Raw genomic sequence first — 17,157 nt, 5'->3', positions numbered from 1 at the left:
TTGATGCAATTTTCTCTTGAACAGCTTGGCTCGGTAGTCGTTGGGATAAATTTGTGGACCATCTGGATGGGATGATTGAAGTGCATGTACAATCTTAGCTAAGGTCTCATCCTTCTGTTGTTCAGTTGCGATGTCCAGGTAGTTGCAGATTCTTTCGGTAGGAATAGTGGAGTTGGTGTGCTGATGCATTTCTGTGTGTGGACTTTCTGTGGTGTGTGCGTCTTGGAGACAAGTTGTAGGCTGTTGATATCACCAATGTTCCATGATGGGACGTAAATGCATAGGTTAGAGCTGCTTAGTGTGAATGTTTTTTCTGCCAGGTTGGGGTCGCTTGAAGTCTTGGTTTTCTTCTGTCCGCAGTCTCTGCTGAGCATATCAGTCTATATATTGGATTCTCCCTCCCTGTATTCCAAGACGAATTTGTAACATCTTCGTATTTTCATGTCGCTGAACTCTTGTTGGTCCAGATCCATCAGTGACCTGTCGTCTGTGAAGATGACGAAGGGATGGTTGTGTAGAAAAAAATAGTCGAATTTCAATATCACTCACTTCATGGCTTATGCTTCATGTTCCATTGTGGACCAATTCTGTTCTGTGGGATTGAAGGTATGGGATACAACTGTGATGATGTTCTTCTTCACATTTTTGGCCTTTTGCATTAGGATTACCTCACATTTGACGACGCTAGCATTTGTAGTGAGTGTGAAGGGCTTGGAGAACTCAGGAAATGAGATGATTGGCAGGGAGAATAATCAGTCCTTGATTTTTCAGAAGGCTCTGTCAGCATTCTCTGTCCACTGAAATGGCTTGTCAGCCTTGCTGAGCTCATGTATGGGAGCCATGAGCTCCGAGAACATCTTCAACTTGATGTGTTCCCTTCTTTCTTCCTCTCTTCTCTCTCAGACGTGACACGAGAACATGCCTCTCATTTTCACCTTATCGTCGTTTTCAAATCGGTTGAAACCATAATTACACATGCCACGTAGGCACTCAAAAATTCACTTATGCATACACGCACCCATTTCCGTACATTTTCTATAAGAATTAATAACAACGGACTACTTTCCTAATGGACATTATTTTCACAAAAGATTTTCACTTAAACTTCCTTTCCCCTACACTGGTAACTGGGATACTGGTATGATGCAGGTTGAGCATCCAGAATCTAGCATCGTGATGTCAGAGAAGCTTGTCTTGAAGGTGGAGTGGCAAGCAGTGAACGGTGAGCGTGTTCTTGAAAATTGAAGATGTGATGACTGATATTGGATTCGGTCAGCCAAGGCATCACATTTCAACCTGACAAGAGGGGAAATCCTGATCTTTCATATCTGGTACATGGATGTGGGATGGGTGACAATATTTGCAGTTGTGTTCAAAGCAGGGAAGGCCTCTGAGGTATCTTCGACATATGTGGAAACTTGGTGTTTGTTGACAAACTACTTGATGCTGCTGCTGTTGGTGTCAATCGATTTGTTTGTTAATGTTCGTATGGTTCGGGCAGGGGTGTCTGTTGAATTGAGTGCGTTGAGTGTGTTGGTTCACTTTGTAATGTGTCTTTTTCTGAGTGGTGTTCTTGAGAGAGAAATGTGATGTTTGGAGGGGGAGGGGCGATGTTGGATTTTACACTGCAATTCAAGTGTCAATAATGCTTGAGATGCTATACCAGTTGTTGTATAGTGATTGTCCATCGTCCTGATGAAGTGAAGGTTCCACACTTTCACTTTTTTTCTCATAAGCACTGCGCCTATGATTGAAATAAGTCAATCGACAGATAGTTCCGAGTTTCTGTCTTTTGAAAATTTGGACTTAATGTGAACAGCCGCCTCTCTGAGTGTAGTTTTCAGTTGGCCTGCAAAGTCTGTTAGATTTTTGTCATCTCACCATTCTAAGTTCTAGGCTTGGCTTAAGTGTTGAAAGGTCGTTATCTGGCTGCCGTGAGTTGTTAGGAGGTATTCCTTCAGGTGGATGAAGATAGATCTGTACTGTTCTGAGTCAAGCATCTGCTAAAATACACACGGGTCCAGCATGTCCTTTGCAGGCTGAGGTAGGTTGTTAGCTCTGGTATGATGTGTATTGCATATATTTTGTTTAGTGCCATGAATTGATTCATGTCATTTCTGGGTGGAAAGCCCATGTTGCCTCATGATGTCTCGTATCTTTGTTGGTGCATTAGTAAGTTGTAATCGCCATTTTTCAGAGCAGTGGTGGTTGCTGTTGTCGATTTTAGAGCAGTTGTCATGGCGTCTATGTCAATTCAAATCTCCCGAAGTGTATCCTCAGATGGTTATGTTGGTCCTGTCTTCAAGTTGAATAGTAGTTGTTTCTGTTCCTTGATTAGAGAGAATAGCTCTGATCACATGTAACCCATGGAGCTGTTCATAATCATCTTGCTGAATGCTCTTACAATAATTTGTTATATTACAAAAATGAGCATATGGAAGCAAGATGGACAAACGAAAAAGTTTAGTTTAAACTTTTATTCAGGGTCAGTGCAATTGTTGGTTGGTTGGTTGTTTTTGTTTTATGGCATATCAACCCTTTTCAGGTAATTTAATGCCGAATCCGGTGATTTTGAAAATTTTTTAATAGAATATATTTGTTTTTTGCAAGTCAGTTTCTATTTAACCCATAGTTGGGACCCTAACAGGTACTACCACTCAGGACCCAGTGCGATTGTAGCAGGTTCTGTTGGTATTGTTAGGATGTGCCGGTGATGGCAGAGGCAGTGACAGGGACGTTGATCAGCTGCTTGGAGTAAGGATAGCGGCTGGTTGGCAGGCTCTTGCAAGTCGGTGGTGAAGAAGGGGTAATCTAGACAGTAGATGAAGGTGTCTTGCGGTGAGGTTGATGACAGTTGGCTACTGTTGATGCTGCGGCTGCTGCTAATGTTGTTTTAGGTGAGGCTGACGATGGCTGGTTGCTGCTGATGCTGTGGCTAGGGTGGCTGTTGCTTTAAGTGAGGTTCATGACAGCTGGCTGCTGATGATGCTGTGGCTTGGTCTGCTGCTGGGATGGCAGCATCAACGGATAACCTCACTGCTCAGCAATCTAGCCTGTTCTGTCTGGTTGTCGAAAATCAGCTGCATTTATACTTAGCCAGTGGACGTAGTTGAAGACATGATGGTTCCGGGCATTGATATGTTGTTTTCATTTTAGGGTTGTGTTAGTTTTCACATCCAAACGTACAGCAGGAAGTCATATGTTTGAAGGGGTATGTTCACTTGTTTGTATCAGATTTCTGCTGATAAACTCGTGGATATATTTGAATAAGAATTATGTTTTGATAGTGTTCCCTGGGTTAATTATTTGTGTCGATGTACATGCAGGAAGGTCATTGACTGTGACGTTCATATTTCAAACTTGATTCTTTTTCCATTGAATTGTTCCCTCTAGTGATTTTCTTGCTGGAATGACTTGTGAATTATGCTGTTGGTGTAGAGGCAGAAAAAAATAAGCTTTGATGCTCTCATGTGCATTTGGTGTGTCCGTTTAGTTTGTGTCAAAGAACAGGGTTCGTCTCAGCACTGCTATTGTTGTCACTATCATAGCTCCAACTGATTTTGTGTTGTTTTTTTTTTTATGTAAATCTGGAGGGATATGCAATATAACACAGTAAAGACTGTGGCAATAAAGTAAACTGTGTCCTAACAACTGTGTGAAACATGCTTTAACAGCTTTTGTCTTTAATGTGAAGTCATTCATTATCAAGACTTATATTTTGTTTGCATCATCATCAAAGAAATATGAAATTCACAGAGACTCTTGTAATTTCCTTGATATGGAGTACAGAGATCTATTAAGACATGTACCTATAAGGTGGCTGGGTCTACTATCTGATATTGATTGACTTTTATTATGTTGACCAGCACTGAAATCATATTTTATATCACAAGAAGACAATGTCACCGATATTATATGGACAGGGTCTTCTTGTGAAGAAAGCCTCAACATTCTGCCACATTGTACTTTAAATTTTGTGCATAACTTACTGAATATTTTTGAAGAAGGCATTAAATGCCTCGAAAAAAACACTACTACTGCTACAGAACTGCATGGAATAATGGTGAATATTGAGGAAAAGTTACAGCAGCGATGGGCAGACAAGTTTTATGGAAATAGGCTTCTAACAATATCAATTTTTCTAACAGACAAAAATTTATGCAAGAAGTTGACCAGTTTTTTCATAGTTGTTGGTCATACATAAATAGCATGATTATGAACTTCTGTTTTTCAAGGACATAGCCAAACTTTCTCTTGATAATGACATTGAGTGGTCAGCCTTGTTGGCAGGTGTTGAATGCTTAAGCATAAGTATCAACAGTGATAAATTATATGAAGAATTATGTGCACTGCGAAATATTTGCAGTAAACTTTTATGCTTAATGCGTTTTATGTGTTTCAAACAAATGGATGAAGTTCTTTGCCACTCAACAGTCAAACAATACAGAACTGTTACATCTTGTGACATATGTCCTGTCAATTTCAGTGTCAAATGCAAACTGTGAAAGAGTGTTCAATATCATGAATTCACTTTGAACTGACAGCAGAAACAGATTAAACTTTGATCTCGTCAAAACTGAACTGATGATGAAAATAAATTTTTGTATGTTATGCAACGATTTTCACATGTTCATTCGCAAAGACAAATATCTTTTTCAAGTGGCAAAATCACAAGGAAAATACAAATTTAAATGCAAGATGGACTTATTTTTGTGTTTGTTGTTAGAAAAATAAATCTACTTAATACAAATTATACATTTTGCCTGTTTTAGTAGGTTTTATTTTTTTGCATTTATGCCTTTAAGATTCAGTGTTTCAGAAATTTCTTCTTTTATGATAAAAATAATTACGGCCTTAGAGGTTATTAGGCCTGTACTGTATAATCATCACTGTTGTTTCGTAAGCTTTTGTTGCATCAATCTTGGAATGCTTGGTGTTGTCGGAAATTTATCTTGTTTCCAAATAAATTCGCCGCGAAAGTAACAAAAAATAATAATAGCATGGAATAAAAAAGGGGGGGGGGTAAAGAATAAAATATAAAGGTCTTGTTTCAAAACGAAGAAGATATTTTATTCACAATAAAATTAGTTGCAAATTTTTCCCTTTGTGGGCATTAAATTTAAAAAACGCCAAGGTAACATATAATGAAAAAAATAACACTGGTTCTTATAATGAAGATGTCGTATCCATGAATGAATACAATAATATGATGCAAAATAGTAGTCCCTAATCACACTCTCATATGTAATAAATTTTAGGAGCGTACTCACAAATTGAAAGCCAGTTAGGCACGTGCCTTTTTCTTTTTTTTTTTTTTCTCGTTTAAAGACCTTTTAGAATTTTCTCTTCTTCCATTTGCGAGCAAACTGTAGCCATGCAGATGGATTTCAGAAGCATGCTGCGTCGCATGTCAGGGGTATTCTTGCCGGGTTTTCTTCTTTGAAGGGGGTTCCAAAATTCCTTGTCATGTAAAATAAGGTCTTTTTAAAAATAATTACACTCCTTCAAAATATGTGCAAAGCTGTGGCCACGTAGATATTTTTCAGAAGCATGCCTCGTCGCATGCCTGGGGTATTCTTGCCGGGTTTTCTTCTTTGAAGGAGGCTCCAAAATTCCTTGTCTACACCGAGCAATGAACACGTCCACTCTCGACGTCGCTGGAACCAAAAAAAGAGACCGAAATTCGTGCTGGGCTTGTGATGTCATCAAGGAGCTAGCAGTTCCCTTTTCTTCAAATTAAAGGGAGTTTCGTACAAACCCAAAACGTACAAAACTTAAGACTCATAAAAGATACGAAATAGAAAAAATCAAATACAAGAACCAGATAAAAAATAATAAATGTAAACAGGGGGGGGATGCACTATTATTGGTACAAAAAAAATTCCAACATTCTCCCCCAACAGGAAATGGCAGTTAACCTACAGTTGGATGACACCTGTAAATATTATAATACACATTTTTTTCTTTATATATATACATATACCACAGAATGCATGGTCAGAAGAACTCCAGGAAACACATATTAGAACAAAAAGACAGAAAAATTCAAATAAGCTTATTCTATAAAAATTCACATGAAAACCTTCATGTTTTAGGTTTGAACAGAGGAGTACCTAATCAGATTCATGAATTTAAAACTAATGAGCAGATGCAAGGTTGCAACAGACGTTTAAACAGAGAATATTCCACCAGATAATTAACTACATACATATAAAAGAGTATAAAGGCTTGAGAAGTTCACATAATTTACCATCCAACCTCCTCATCCCTATAGAATCTCTGGTGAACACCAAAATATCTCAGCTCCCTCGTAACCACAAGAGCCCAGTTAGATCAACACCGGTGCTACAAGAGGGACGAATCCAATCAACCCTATGCTTTGATAAGTTATTCAACTTGGTGGAATGAAATAAAACTGAAACCCAAATTCTGCACAAATTCTGCAAGGCAATTACAGTTTTAAATATTTGCATAGCTAAATATACATATAGCCAAACAAACAAAGTTGAGTATAGGTGTCAGAAACACCCAGGTAATACTTATGGAAGACCCCGATCAAGGAGAGATCCAATCTTCTTGCAAAAAACATCTCAGCATCAGAAAACTCACTCCTAACTAAGTATAAGATGGTCCTGAGTGCCTCAGAAACACCCCCGGACAAATTGAGCTTGACTTCGATAGCTCTTGCAATACTGCCGGAAGCTACGTCAACGCAGCTCTTCAAAAAACATTTAAACACAATAATACCTGCATGTGACTCCAAAGCAGGAAACATTCTACTTAAAGGAGCAACTTCATATAATGAAGGTTCTGCAAGCGATCTCTGCACAACATATTCTACATTCTCGTAGGAACTCGGAGAAGCTGAACTGCACACCATGTAGTCAGCAAATTCGACAGGATCCATCATAGGATTCTTTATCGAGTTACACTCAATCTGAATCTGGACGCCCCAGTCCAACTTGAGTTCATGTAACTCTTCCAAAACCATTCTCCTCTTGATTTTTACAAGTCGACAGATGGATATATTACTTTCTGCCCTATACCATTGATGGAGAATTTCTCTCCCAGTGCTAACCTTAGCACTCAAAGAAGTGCACAAAACTTGCACTTTCACACAGGATTGACTCCTGTCCTTTAACCACTGGCTATTGTCAGAACTACATGACCTGAGTAATATCTCACTATCATGACTACGTTCCTCATTATTCTGACAAAGTTGTGGTAAATAACTACATATGCGAGTTTTCAAACTCACATTGTTAGAGGCCAAAAGAATTCCAACATCCCATGGAAATCCCTCCATAAATTTCACAATATTCATGCCCACACTTAACAAGTCGTGGGCACGAGTGGTATCATTCATGATACCTGGGAATCTTACTCCCAATACATTTATCTTTAAAATATTACTGGCAAACTGCTTGCCAGAAAAATCAAACTTCAGCGCCTGAGTATGCAGATCCTCTTAAGTGGCACTTGCAACACTGCTTGCAGACTGAGATGCAACATTTTCCAAGCTAAACTTGCCAGCACTCAGCAAACCGTCTTCCGAGTCTGGACATTTGGACCTAGTAGTCGGTAACTCGCCAAGCATCTTCCTAGGGGGTTTGAATATCACAGGGTTACACAAGGAATCACACTCTACACCATCTGCCAACCTCGAGAGAATGAATCGAACCTGGGATGAGAACATTACAACATTAATAACATCCGCTTCTACAAGTGAACAGTCCACATCCTCACGTAAGGAACGATCACCCACCAACTCAGTTATATTATCTACTGATAATAACCATTCATCGACATCGGCGTTCATCGTCATAAAATAAGGTTTAGGTAATTCCCTTTGCAACCGCAATAAATCTAAGACAACAATAATCTTCCCTAAATAAAACTTTCGTTTTCTTACAAGGAATCCGGAAGAATGAGTGACCAACATTGTACAGCATTTGTTTTTTCAAAAATATGGACTAAATCCAAACAAATACAAAAAACAGGCGTTCAAATATTATACACAAAAAATGCACACACAAAGGTTACAAAGGTATTTGCATAAAATTCCTTCCTCATAGCACAAACAAAACAAGACCATTACAGCATATTGAGCCGTGAAAATATCAAGGGATACAATCCCCAGTTACAAATTAAAAGGGTCCCTATGACTCAAAATTAAAATTAAGTGTATTTAAAATGCAAACTTCTATATGGAAGTTAGTTGACTAGAAAATGAATAACGTTTAGCACTTTTATAGAATATCCTCACTGAAATGTAACCTAGGAAAAAAGTGGGAAGAGAGCCTTAATATACAACTACGTCGGGGGAGGGTACATACCACTTATGTCACATGTGTATCTTTGAATGAATCCAAATAACCAAATGCAAATATGGGCTAAGGTAAGGAAAAAGGAAACTTGTTTTTTCACAAGCTCCTAGAATAACACAGTCCGTAAAGCAAATGCGTATGAACTTGCTATTGAAAATTATAAATATCTTCAACGTATAAGAAATCCTTTTTTACAATAAAATACGAAAGTAATCGCACACATGTGAATTCAAAAGGTTTTAAGTAAAATAGACTCCAACACATAATACAATATCTGTGATACTATCGTCTGGTTAATTCACAAGTACATGTGAGAGAATGCACGTGTTCATTATAAATCAAGATATATACTTATACCCCCTTTTATATATATATATATATATATATATATATATATATATATATTGGGAAAAAATACGAACATATAACTAACACCGGTTTCGGACACAGCGTCTCTATTTACTAGGCTCCCCACGAGGGTATAGTTAGATAAAAATCGTTTCTTAAAGTGGGGAAAATCCAGCTACCAAAAAATATCGAACACGCTGGATTAGGACGAAAAATAAAATTACCTCAGTCTAGCAGGATCTCTTATTTGTTGACTAGGGACAATGCTATAGTTTCTCCCAACGTAAATCGCAATACCCGTGGAAATTCAACAAATGCAAGTAAAATGTAAATTATATTTCGAAAGAGGGTTATGAAAGTTACAACTTCAATTCTAAAGGTAGAAAATGGAAAGTATATACATATCGCTTAATCTCTTTATTAAAAAAAATATATGAAAAATTGTGTGCTAAGCGTACGTAAAATATATTAGACAGATATAAATAAAGACATTAGACATACATAAAAATGCTAAATTCAGGAATAAGCTAAATATAACATTCCAGTCCCTGTACAGACGTACTATGTTAAATTCGGGAATTTTTGTTAAGCGAATGGCAAATGTTCGAAACACACAAAATTACATTACACGTCTTCTAAACTGAGGACATAGTAGTCGTTGTGTTTTAGGGGAGCGTAAAACAGATACGCTAAGTTAGGAGTGTATTTAACACTAGCTAAGTAGCGCATTGACAGAATGAGAATAAAACTGGTCTCGACATAGGAAAGGGGAAAGTACGCGTATCGTATAGAGCGAATAGTAACTTAATTCACTAAAAATTATTCGAACAGAGCACTTAATTTGAAAAGTATTCTGAAATAAGGGACATAAATTTGCTAAATGCCTTTAAATAACGGAAGAAAACTTACAAAATGTCTTCAAATAAAAGCAGTAAACTTACAAAATGCTTCTAAATAAGGGAAAATAAATTTGAAAAATGCTTTTAAATAAAAGGGAAAAACATTCCAAACTACTTTTAAATGAAGGGGCGAAAGTTTGGAAAATGCCTTTAAATAACGGAAGAAATTTACAGTAGTCAAATGAATCTAAGAGACAAGTTGATAGTGTCAGGTAGCGGAGGTAACAGAAATTTCAAGAGGTTAAATTTAATCCTAACTTGAAAGAAACAGAATATTAATTAACTCGATTAGAAAAAGGTATACTTAATTTTCAAAGTGTCCCAAAGAAGGGACAAAAATTTGCTAAATGTATTTAATAAGGGAAAACAATTTGCAAAATGCATTTATATAGGGACAAAATTTGCCAAGTCGCATGCCCAGGGTATTCTTGCCAGGTTTTCTTCTTTGAAGGAGGCTCCAAAATTCCTTGTCTACACTGGGCAATGAACACGTCCACTCTCGACGTCACTGGAACCAAAAAAGAGACCGAAATTTGCGCTGGGCTCGTGATGTCATCAAGGAGCTAGCATTTCCCTTTTCTTCAAATTAAAGGGAGTTTTCGTACAAACCCCAAATGTACAAAACTTAAAACTCATAAAATATACAAAATACAAAAAATCAAATACAAGAACCAGATAAAAAATAATAAATGTAAACAGGGGAGGGGGGATGCACTATTATTGGTACAAAAGAAATTCCAACAGTATGAAGGTGTCCCAGAATGACGAAACAGAAAGTTGGTAACCCTATTCTCCGAGCAATAATAATAATAATAATAATAATAATAATAATAATAATAATAATAAAATGATTTGATCCGGGTGTGATTCAACAAAATTACCCCAAAATGTTAAAAATACATGTTTGTAGATATTTTCAAGGTTTTGACTTGCAACTGCAGTGGAAAAAAATAAAATGTCATTAAAAAAGAAAAAAAAATTACTCATGTTCACTCCAAACAAAGCATAGTTCTACTAGGACTTAAGGTGTTACTATGATAGGGGCCAGATTTATAGAGGGAAACCTAGGTATGGTAGCAAAGTGACAAAGTGTTTACATTAAATTTCTGCATGTCGGTAAAACAGGGAAAGAATTCCAAAGTCATTTCTATTTTCCTGTTGTCAGCGTGGGGGGATATAAAATTTAATCCTCATCTAAATTTCTCTATCATAAACTGACTTTGTGCTTAACTTTGCCACTGCGAAGATGAAGTTAGCAAATTAGCTAAGTCCAACGCGCACGAGTGATAGGGATTATTCTCTCGAGAGTTATCTCCCTATTGCCAGTGAAGCTCTCCTGTGTGTGAGTGTCAAATTAATCCTGACTAAAGCAGCTGCTGTATATGTAGTCAATAGGAGGCAATGTGTTCAACCTGGAATGGTGAGCAGACAGTTTTTGTTTTCTTTTAAATTTCACTCTATTTGATAAAAAATACATAAAAACATTCTTTGAATATTCTTCTTTCTTGTTGGTCATACAGACAAAAAATGTTATTTTTTCTTCTACTTACTTAACTGCGCTGTCTATATCTTCTCCCGGTTGCCTTAAAAAATCTCCCGACTTCAAACGCTTAAATAGAATCCCTAATTAATTGTGTTTTTACGTAATGTCTGTAAAGTAAACGCTTGATTTTGAGAGCAGTATGAAATCATGTCCGAATTTAACTTGCACTCTCATTTATCAAATATAATGCGTTTTAATATTTTGTTTCACTTTCGTACATTTTTCTGAAAATATTTTCGTCTACTTCGGTGGTACCGAGAATGAAAGACGCACATGACGACAGTTTTGGTTGTTGTACTACGGATGCCCGAAAAGACTATAAATTAGTTTGGGGACATATTAGGAAATAAAAGCTGGAAGGAAAGACATATTTGAAATGTTTATTTAAAAGAAGACATTTTTCTTTTATGCGTTATCTCTTTCTCGAAAACATTTCAGCTCCACTCAAACCTCCCCTATTTTTTCCCTTGAAAACAAAATGCAAATTATCTCTTTAATGATGTTAATTTATTTTTTAAGGTAAATTACTTTTTAAAAATCTAATTATATAATTAATTATTGCAACATTCAATAACACTCACTCAAACTCACGTTAATAATTGAGTTGATATATCTTCAATTGATTTAATTTGGCATTATCCGCAAATTTCAGTTTTTTTTTTTTTTTTTTTTTTTTTAGTCACTCTAAATCATTAAACCGGGTTCCTATTTTTAGTACATTAAAAGTGAATATGTAATTTAAATCTATCGCCCCGGACTTAGGGTTAATGTTTGAGTTAATGAAGAGCATGTAAAAATTGTTCTCCTGGCATTCGGAATCCCCCCCCCCCCAAATAAATAAAACATCTGATTATAAACAGGAGTGATTATTCTATAAAATTACGCAAAGCTTTATTAATAAGACTATTTGACACGAGTTTGTCATTTCTCGCCTATACATAACTTTGATTAATATATATTTTTTAATTTTTTTTACTATTAATCGAATACTTATTGGACTAAAAAGGTAAATCAAAGGAAACCAAAACGAATCTTTAGTGTTTTACAATTGACGGTGCTAATGCACTTACTGATCCGAGCTATTTTTTTTAAAATTGTATTTCCAAGTTTAATTAAAGTTTTATATGTTTTTTGTTCAATTGTAAGATTAAAGTACAGAATAGGTACAAAACACCCTCCCCTCTCCATGTTAAGAATGGCTTTTTAAATAACATTATTTCAGCACGGATCAATAAGTGCATGCTGTATGAGTACCCAATTGACAGACGTACGAAAAAGAGATAAAAAACAAACGCGCGCGCGCGCACACACACACACACACACACAAATATATAACAAATGTTATCTTGCCTAAGATTCATTTTGTTATATATTTGTTTTGGTGACCACTTTTTCGTACGTCTCTCTAGTGTAAAACAAACTATCTTTTTAAACAATTTTTTTTCCCTAAAATACTATAACCAACTTTCAGGTTAAAAAAGTTCAACCATTTTTTTTTTTTGCATCATAATGTTTAGTTTGATTTGTTTTTTAAATGGCGGAAGAGTCGGTTTTCCACGTTACATAAACTTAACATTTCGTTATTTGTATATGGAAGTCATTTTTAGCTCCTGCCATTCTATAGGGTTATGAAAAAGATCTTACAAAATATGACCCATACAGGAAAGTTTTATTTGCGATTTAGGGAATAGACTGGAAATGGCCGAATCAGTTTAAAAGCCGCGGGGGGGGGGTAAAAAATGCAGACGACATTAAGCATGCGAATGCAAAACTAAAAGTTATTTGTTTATTTAACCCCCACCTTCGAAATAAAGTTGAAACAACTTCCACAAAAGAAATAAAGTTCATTGATGATTTGAAGAAAATTATTAAACATTTTGGTACTTTATGCACTTATTACCGTGCTAAAATAATATCGTTATTTTGAAAGCCATTTTTAACATGGAAAAGGAAGGTGTTTTGTAACTATTTTGAACTTCCACCTAAACAATTTAATAAAGATCTCGTGAAACTTGAATTTAACTTGAAAATATTATTTAAAAAAATAGCACGGTAACATAAGTACATAAGCACCAACATTTTTAATATGGGGAAGGGTTGGGGAGTAATTGATCCTAATCTTAAGTTAGGGAAAAATAAAAATATTCCATTTAATGTCGGTTGCGCCCTAATTACCTGTTCGGCAACGGCTCAGCAGCTCGGCTATTTACGATCTGTTCCGTAAATCACAACCGGAAACATTCGTGTCGATATTCTGTAGAAATATGTTTGTGTGTGTTATATATATATTATATCATTCTTCTATTTAAAAACCACGAAATAAAAATAGCAAAAGATATTCAGTCTTATTTACGTTGAATAAACGTTGCAAACGAACCTCCTCTTCCATGTAAGCATTAAACAACTGTTTCTAATTTCAAAATTCGATGCTTTATCGATTTTAACTAGTAATCCAAATGACACAAGACCTGCATTAAAGGGTTTCCTATCTCTATGAGAACCAAGTTAAGCATAAGTTTTTTTTTTTTTTTTTTTTTTTTTAATGGAAAGCGCTCAAGACTATGCATGAAGCCACTTGATGTAATGAACTAATAAGAATGAAAGATGATTATTGTAAAGACAGGAGATGCCTATTGACGTTAGTTCTGAAAAGACTAAGGCTGCATGTAGAAGGAAAACAGTGAGCAGGAAGAGAGTTCCACAACCTTGCAGTCCTTTGGAATAGGAAGCTGTATTACAATGGGGTATTTAAATAACAAATTGATGGAGACCTCGTTTAGACCAATAAGTCAAGCTGGGACAAAGGAAGCAGGAAATAGATCTGAGAAACACATTCCATAATAGTATGTGTAAAAAAGATTGAGACTAGCAATATCACGAGTGTGAGAGAGAATTTGCAATGAAGAAGAAAGGGTGGAGCCAATCGGATTACAGATACGTTTCTGCAATTCATTAAGAACCTTCAAATGGGACGAAGATTCACCAACCAAAATGTGACAACAGTACTTCATACATGGTCTGATATTAGATTTGTAGAGATAGAGAAAATAGTCTCAGGTGTAAAAAAAAGTTTTTAGAATGATAGAGAACCGATTTTACGAGAAGCAAAATGAACAAGAGGCCACTCTAGTTTCAAAATGAAAATGACTGAAATTACATCAGTCTATGATAATCTCTCTTTCATTGACTAAGCCCAGAAGATATTATACTTTGAATTATTTATTTGCATAAAATATTTAAAAAAGAAAAAAAAAAAACAGTTTGAATTTGGCACCAAGCTATCACAAATGTGGTAGTTGTTTCATTTGTCATCATTTGTTTATCCTATGAAGCTAGAATCTAATCACTACAATATCATATTTATTCTAAGGGCAATCCTACTTAAAATATCCTCAAAACATTGAAAAATTTAATTTTATTCATAAGACCAGATGTCATTTGTTTTTACTATTAGGGTCTTGTGTGAATTTTTTACCTGCATTCCCATAAAGACCATGTGTGACAGAAGATCATGTTTAATGTGGGACATGGTCATTTCTGAACCCCACAAGACCTTCCTGATTGGTAACAGATTATGGACCCTTTGGAATTTCTCAGTGAGAGTACCTCGGGTAATAAACATACACCCTCTTTTCAGAAAAGGCAATGTCTGGAAGGATGCCCCTGTGATAAAAGTAGAGCTGTACAAGTTTGCTGAATGTCTTTTTTTGTTTTATTTGACTAGCAAGTCATCTGGCATTAACCGATTGTAAAATATATTTTAATTTATGCGGATTTGAATTGATTATCATAGAGCCAATTCACCATTGTACTGAAAATATAGTAGTGATTTCAAAAGTCCTCAAAAATGACTTGGGTGTTATCAGCTAGAATCGAAAGCAAACCATTTAGCTCTCCAAGGGTATTTACTATCATATGACCTAAGGACATGCACATATCAAAACTTTAAAAATTAATGTAGTTAAATGTATAAATGTATATTTGTGCATGTTTAGACAATACACGTTAAATTGACTTATGCTTGCCAATTTTCCATTTTGACCTCTTGCCTGCTATTTTTCGGGCTACAAATTAAATCATATTTGTTCCACAGATCCGACTCCCCTATATATCAAGTTTCAAGTCTGTAGAATAAAAATTGACAAAGTAGTTTGATAGACCATTCTGCATGCGCGTTATATTTTTCGTAAGGATATTTATTTTTTTATTTTCAGATCCTTATTCTTTATAGTTCTCAAGATATTCAATGACAAAATTTGTCCAAGACTTTTGGAACACCCAGCGTGTGTGTGTGTGTATATATATATATATATATATATATATATATATTAATATTACTAGTCTGGGTGGGTGCCCGGTTGTTTGGAAGTGTGTGTTGAACAAAAAAAAGAAGTTGTAGTAGACAGGCAGGCTCGAATCCATACTGTGAAGAAGGAAAAGAATGTGAAAAAAAAAAAACGTGACGCCTTTGCTGTGCTGTTGCATTCATTGTCAAACGAAGTGGCGAAAGTTTAAATTAAGGCTAGTCAATCGAAAAGAGGGGATGGCTTTCGAAAATGTCAGTGAAAAAAGTACCCAGTTGAGGGTGAAGGAATTAATGTTTTTACCCAATTTTTTTATATTTGTCGTCCAAAGGGTCAAGCTTCAAAACAATAAATATCGATCCCGTGAAAATCCGTCACCTCTTTTGAAAGTTTAAGGCAGACGTACAAACATACATGCATACATTTAAGCAGACAGGTGAGATTTATATTATTGACTAGTGAGGGTGCTCGGCGTTACCCGGATGTTTGGAGGTGTGTGTGTTGGGGGGGGGGGATAGATCAAAACAACCCTGTTTAAAAAACAAAAAAAAAACAAAAACGTTGGCCGGTTGTTTAGAGGTGTAAAAGAAAAAAAGTTTTGGTAGGATGGTAGGCTCGAACACAAAGTCTTTACGTGAAGGTAGAAAAGAAAGGGGAAAAACCCTGACAGCTAACCTGCTCGGCCATGAGGGGGAGAGGAAGTGAAAAATGTTTTAATTTAACGTTTATAAAGTGAAATGGACATGTGTAAGAGTTTAATAAGGTCAACGCGACCCCTGTTCATAACTCATAGATATTATGATTTAGACAATATATAAAGTTTTAAGGAGTGACCTGACCGAGCTCGCCCCCCCCCCCTCCCGAAAGCCTTTGCCGGACATGCACAAAAAGTGCATGTGCACACACACACACACACACACACGCGCATTTTCGCTTTTATATATATATAGATAAGGTTGTTTTTTTATGCTTAGACATTGATATTAAAAGCCTAGTCTTTCTATTTTAAAATTAGGTACTTATGCACGTATGTTAGTGTTAAAATGTTATTTAGAAAGCCATTCTTAACATGGGGAGGGGAAGGTGTTCTGTAACTATTCTGTACTTTCACCTAACTATTCAATAAAAAAAGATATAGTAAAACTTGAAAATACTATTTTAAAAATAACAGTGTAACATAAGTGCATAAGCACCAAAAATTATTAAAACAAACTTTTAAATATATTTGGTCATGGATATGCGAACGACTACATGAAGGTTAACTAATTTGCATATTTCTTGGATAGATGAGCATTAATTACTTATTCATTTTTGATGATATCTTAGATGATTAGTTTTATTTCACTATTACGATGAATTTTATTGATGCATAGTTTACATATTGTGCGTAATTGAAAAACATTTAAGATGAAAACGTTCTAGTACATGGAAATATATATATAATTGCCCTTGTCAGTGTCCATGCAAAAAGTTTCTACCAAACTCCTCTGAACATTTGGTCTACAGAGTTGAAATGGGATAAAAAGGGTATTTGTAGCACACATTTGATTTTGTTTTTATCTGCTAAAATAACTACTAAAGAGTCAAAATTGAAAAAAAAAAAACAACACATTGGCCTTGCATAAGTCAACGGTACCTATTTTTTTCTATGCATGCACTAAGTAAGTTATAGGTTAAACATTTTTTGCAGTTTTTATATATGTATGGATTTAGGTCATACACTAACTGATAAGGCT

The 17,157-nt window shown here is 35.6% G+C and overlaps 1 protein-coding gene across 30 annotated transcripts in view; it reads left to right on the top strand.

The window, feature by feature from the left end:
* The first annotated feature begins 10,895 nt into the window (after window positions 1-10,895).
* Window positions 10,896-17,157, top strand: part of LOC145295927 (tudor domain-containing protein 7-like) — a 336,149-nt gene continuing 329,887 nt past the window's right edge. For 8 of the 30 annotated variants that reach the window (XM_080141799.1, XM_080141787.1, XM_080141797.1 and 5 more), the window contains exon 1: window positions 10,897-10,994. Coding sequence is in view for 12 of the 30 variants with exons in the window: in XM_080141769.1 (XP_079997895.1) it covers window positions 10,976-10,994 (19 nt within the window). In the remaining 18 variants the exon portion in view is untranslated. Of the gene's footprint in view, window positions 10,995-17,157 lie in introns of all 30 variants that reach the window. The other 22 variants (XM_080141796.1, XM_080141774.1, XM_080141786.1 and 19 more) reach the window with 4 other exon arrangements.

The sequence above is a fragment of the Euprymna scolopes genome, chromosome 16 (assembly GCF_053919585.1).
Source record: "Euprymna scolopes isolate OS-2025 chromosome 16, ASM5391958v1, whole genome shotgun sequence".
NCBI classification, from domain to species: domain Eukaryota; kingdom Metazoa; phylum Mollusca; class Cephalopoda; order Sepiida; family Sepiolidae; genus Euprymna; species Euprymna scolopes.
The sequence above is the reverse complement of the archived record's forward strand: the minus strand, read 5'-3'. Positions and strand labels throughout refer to the sequence as shown.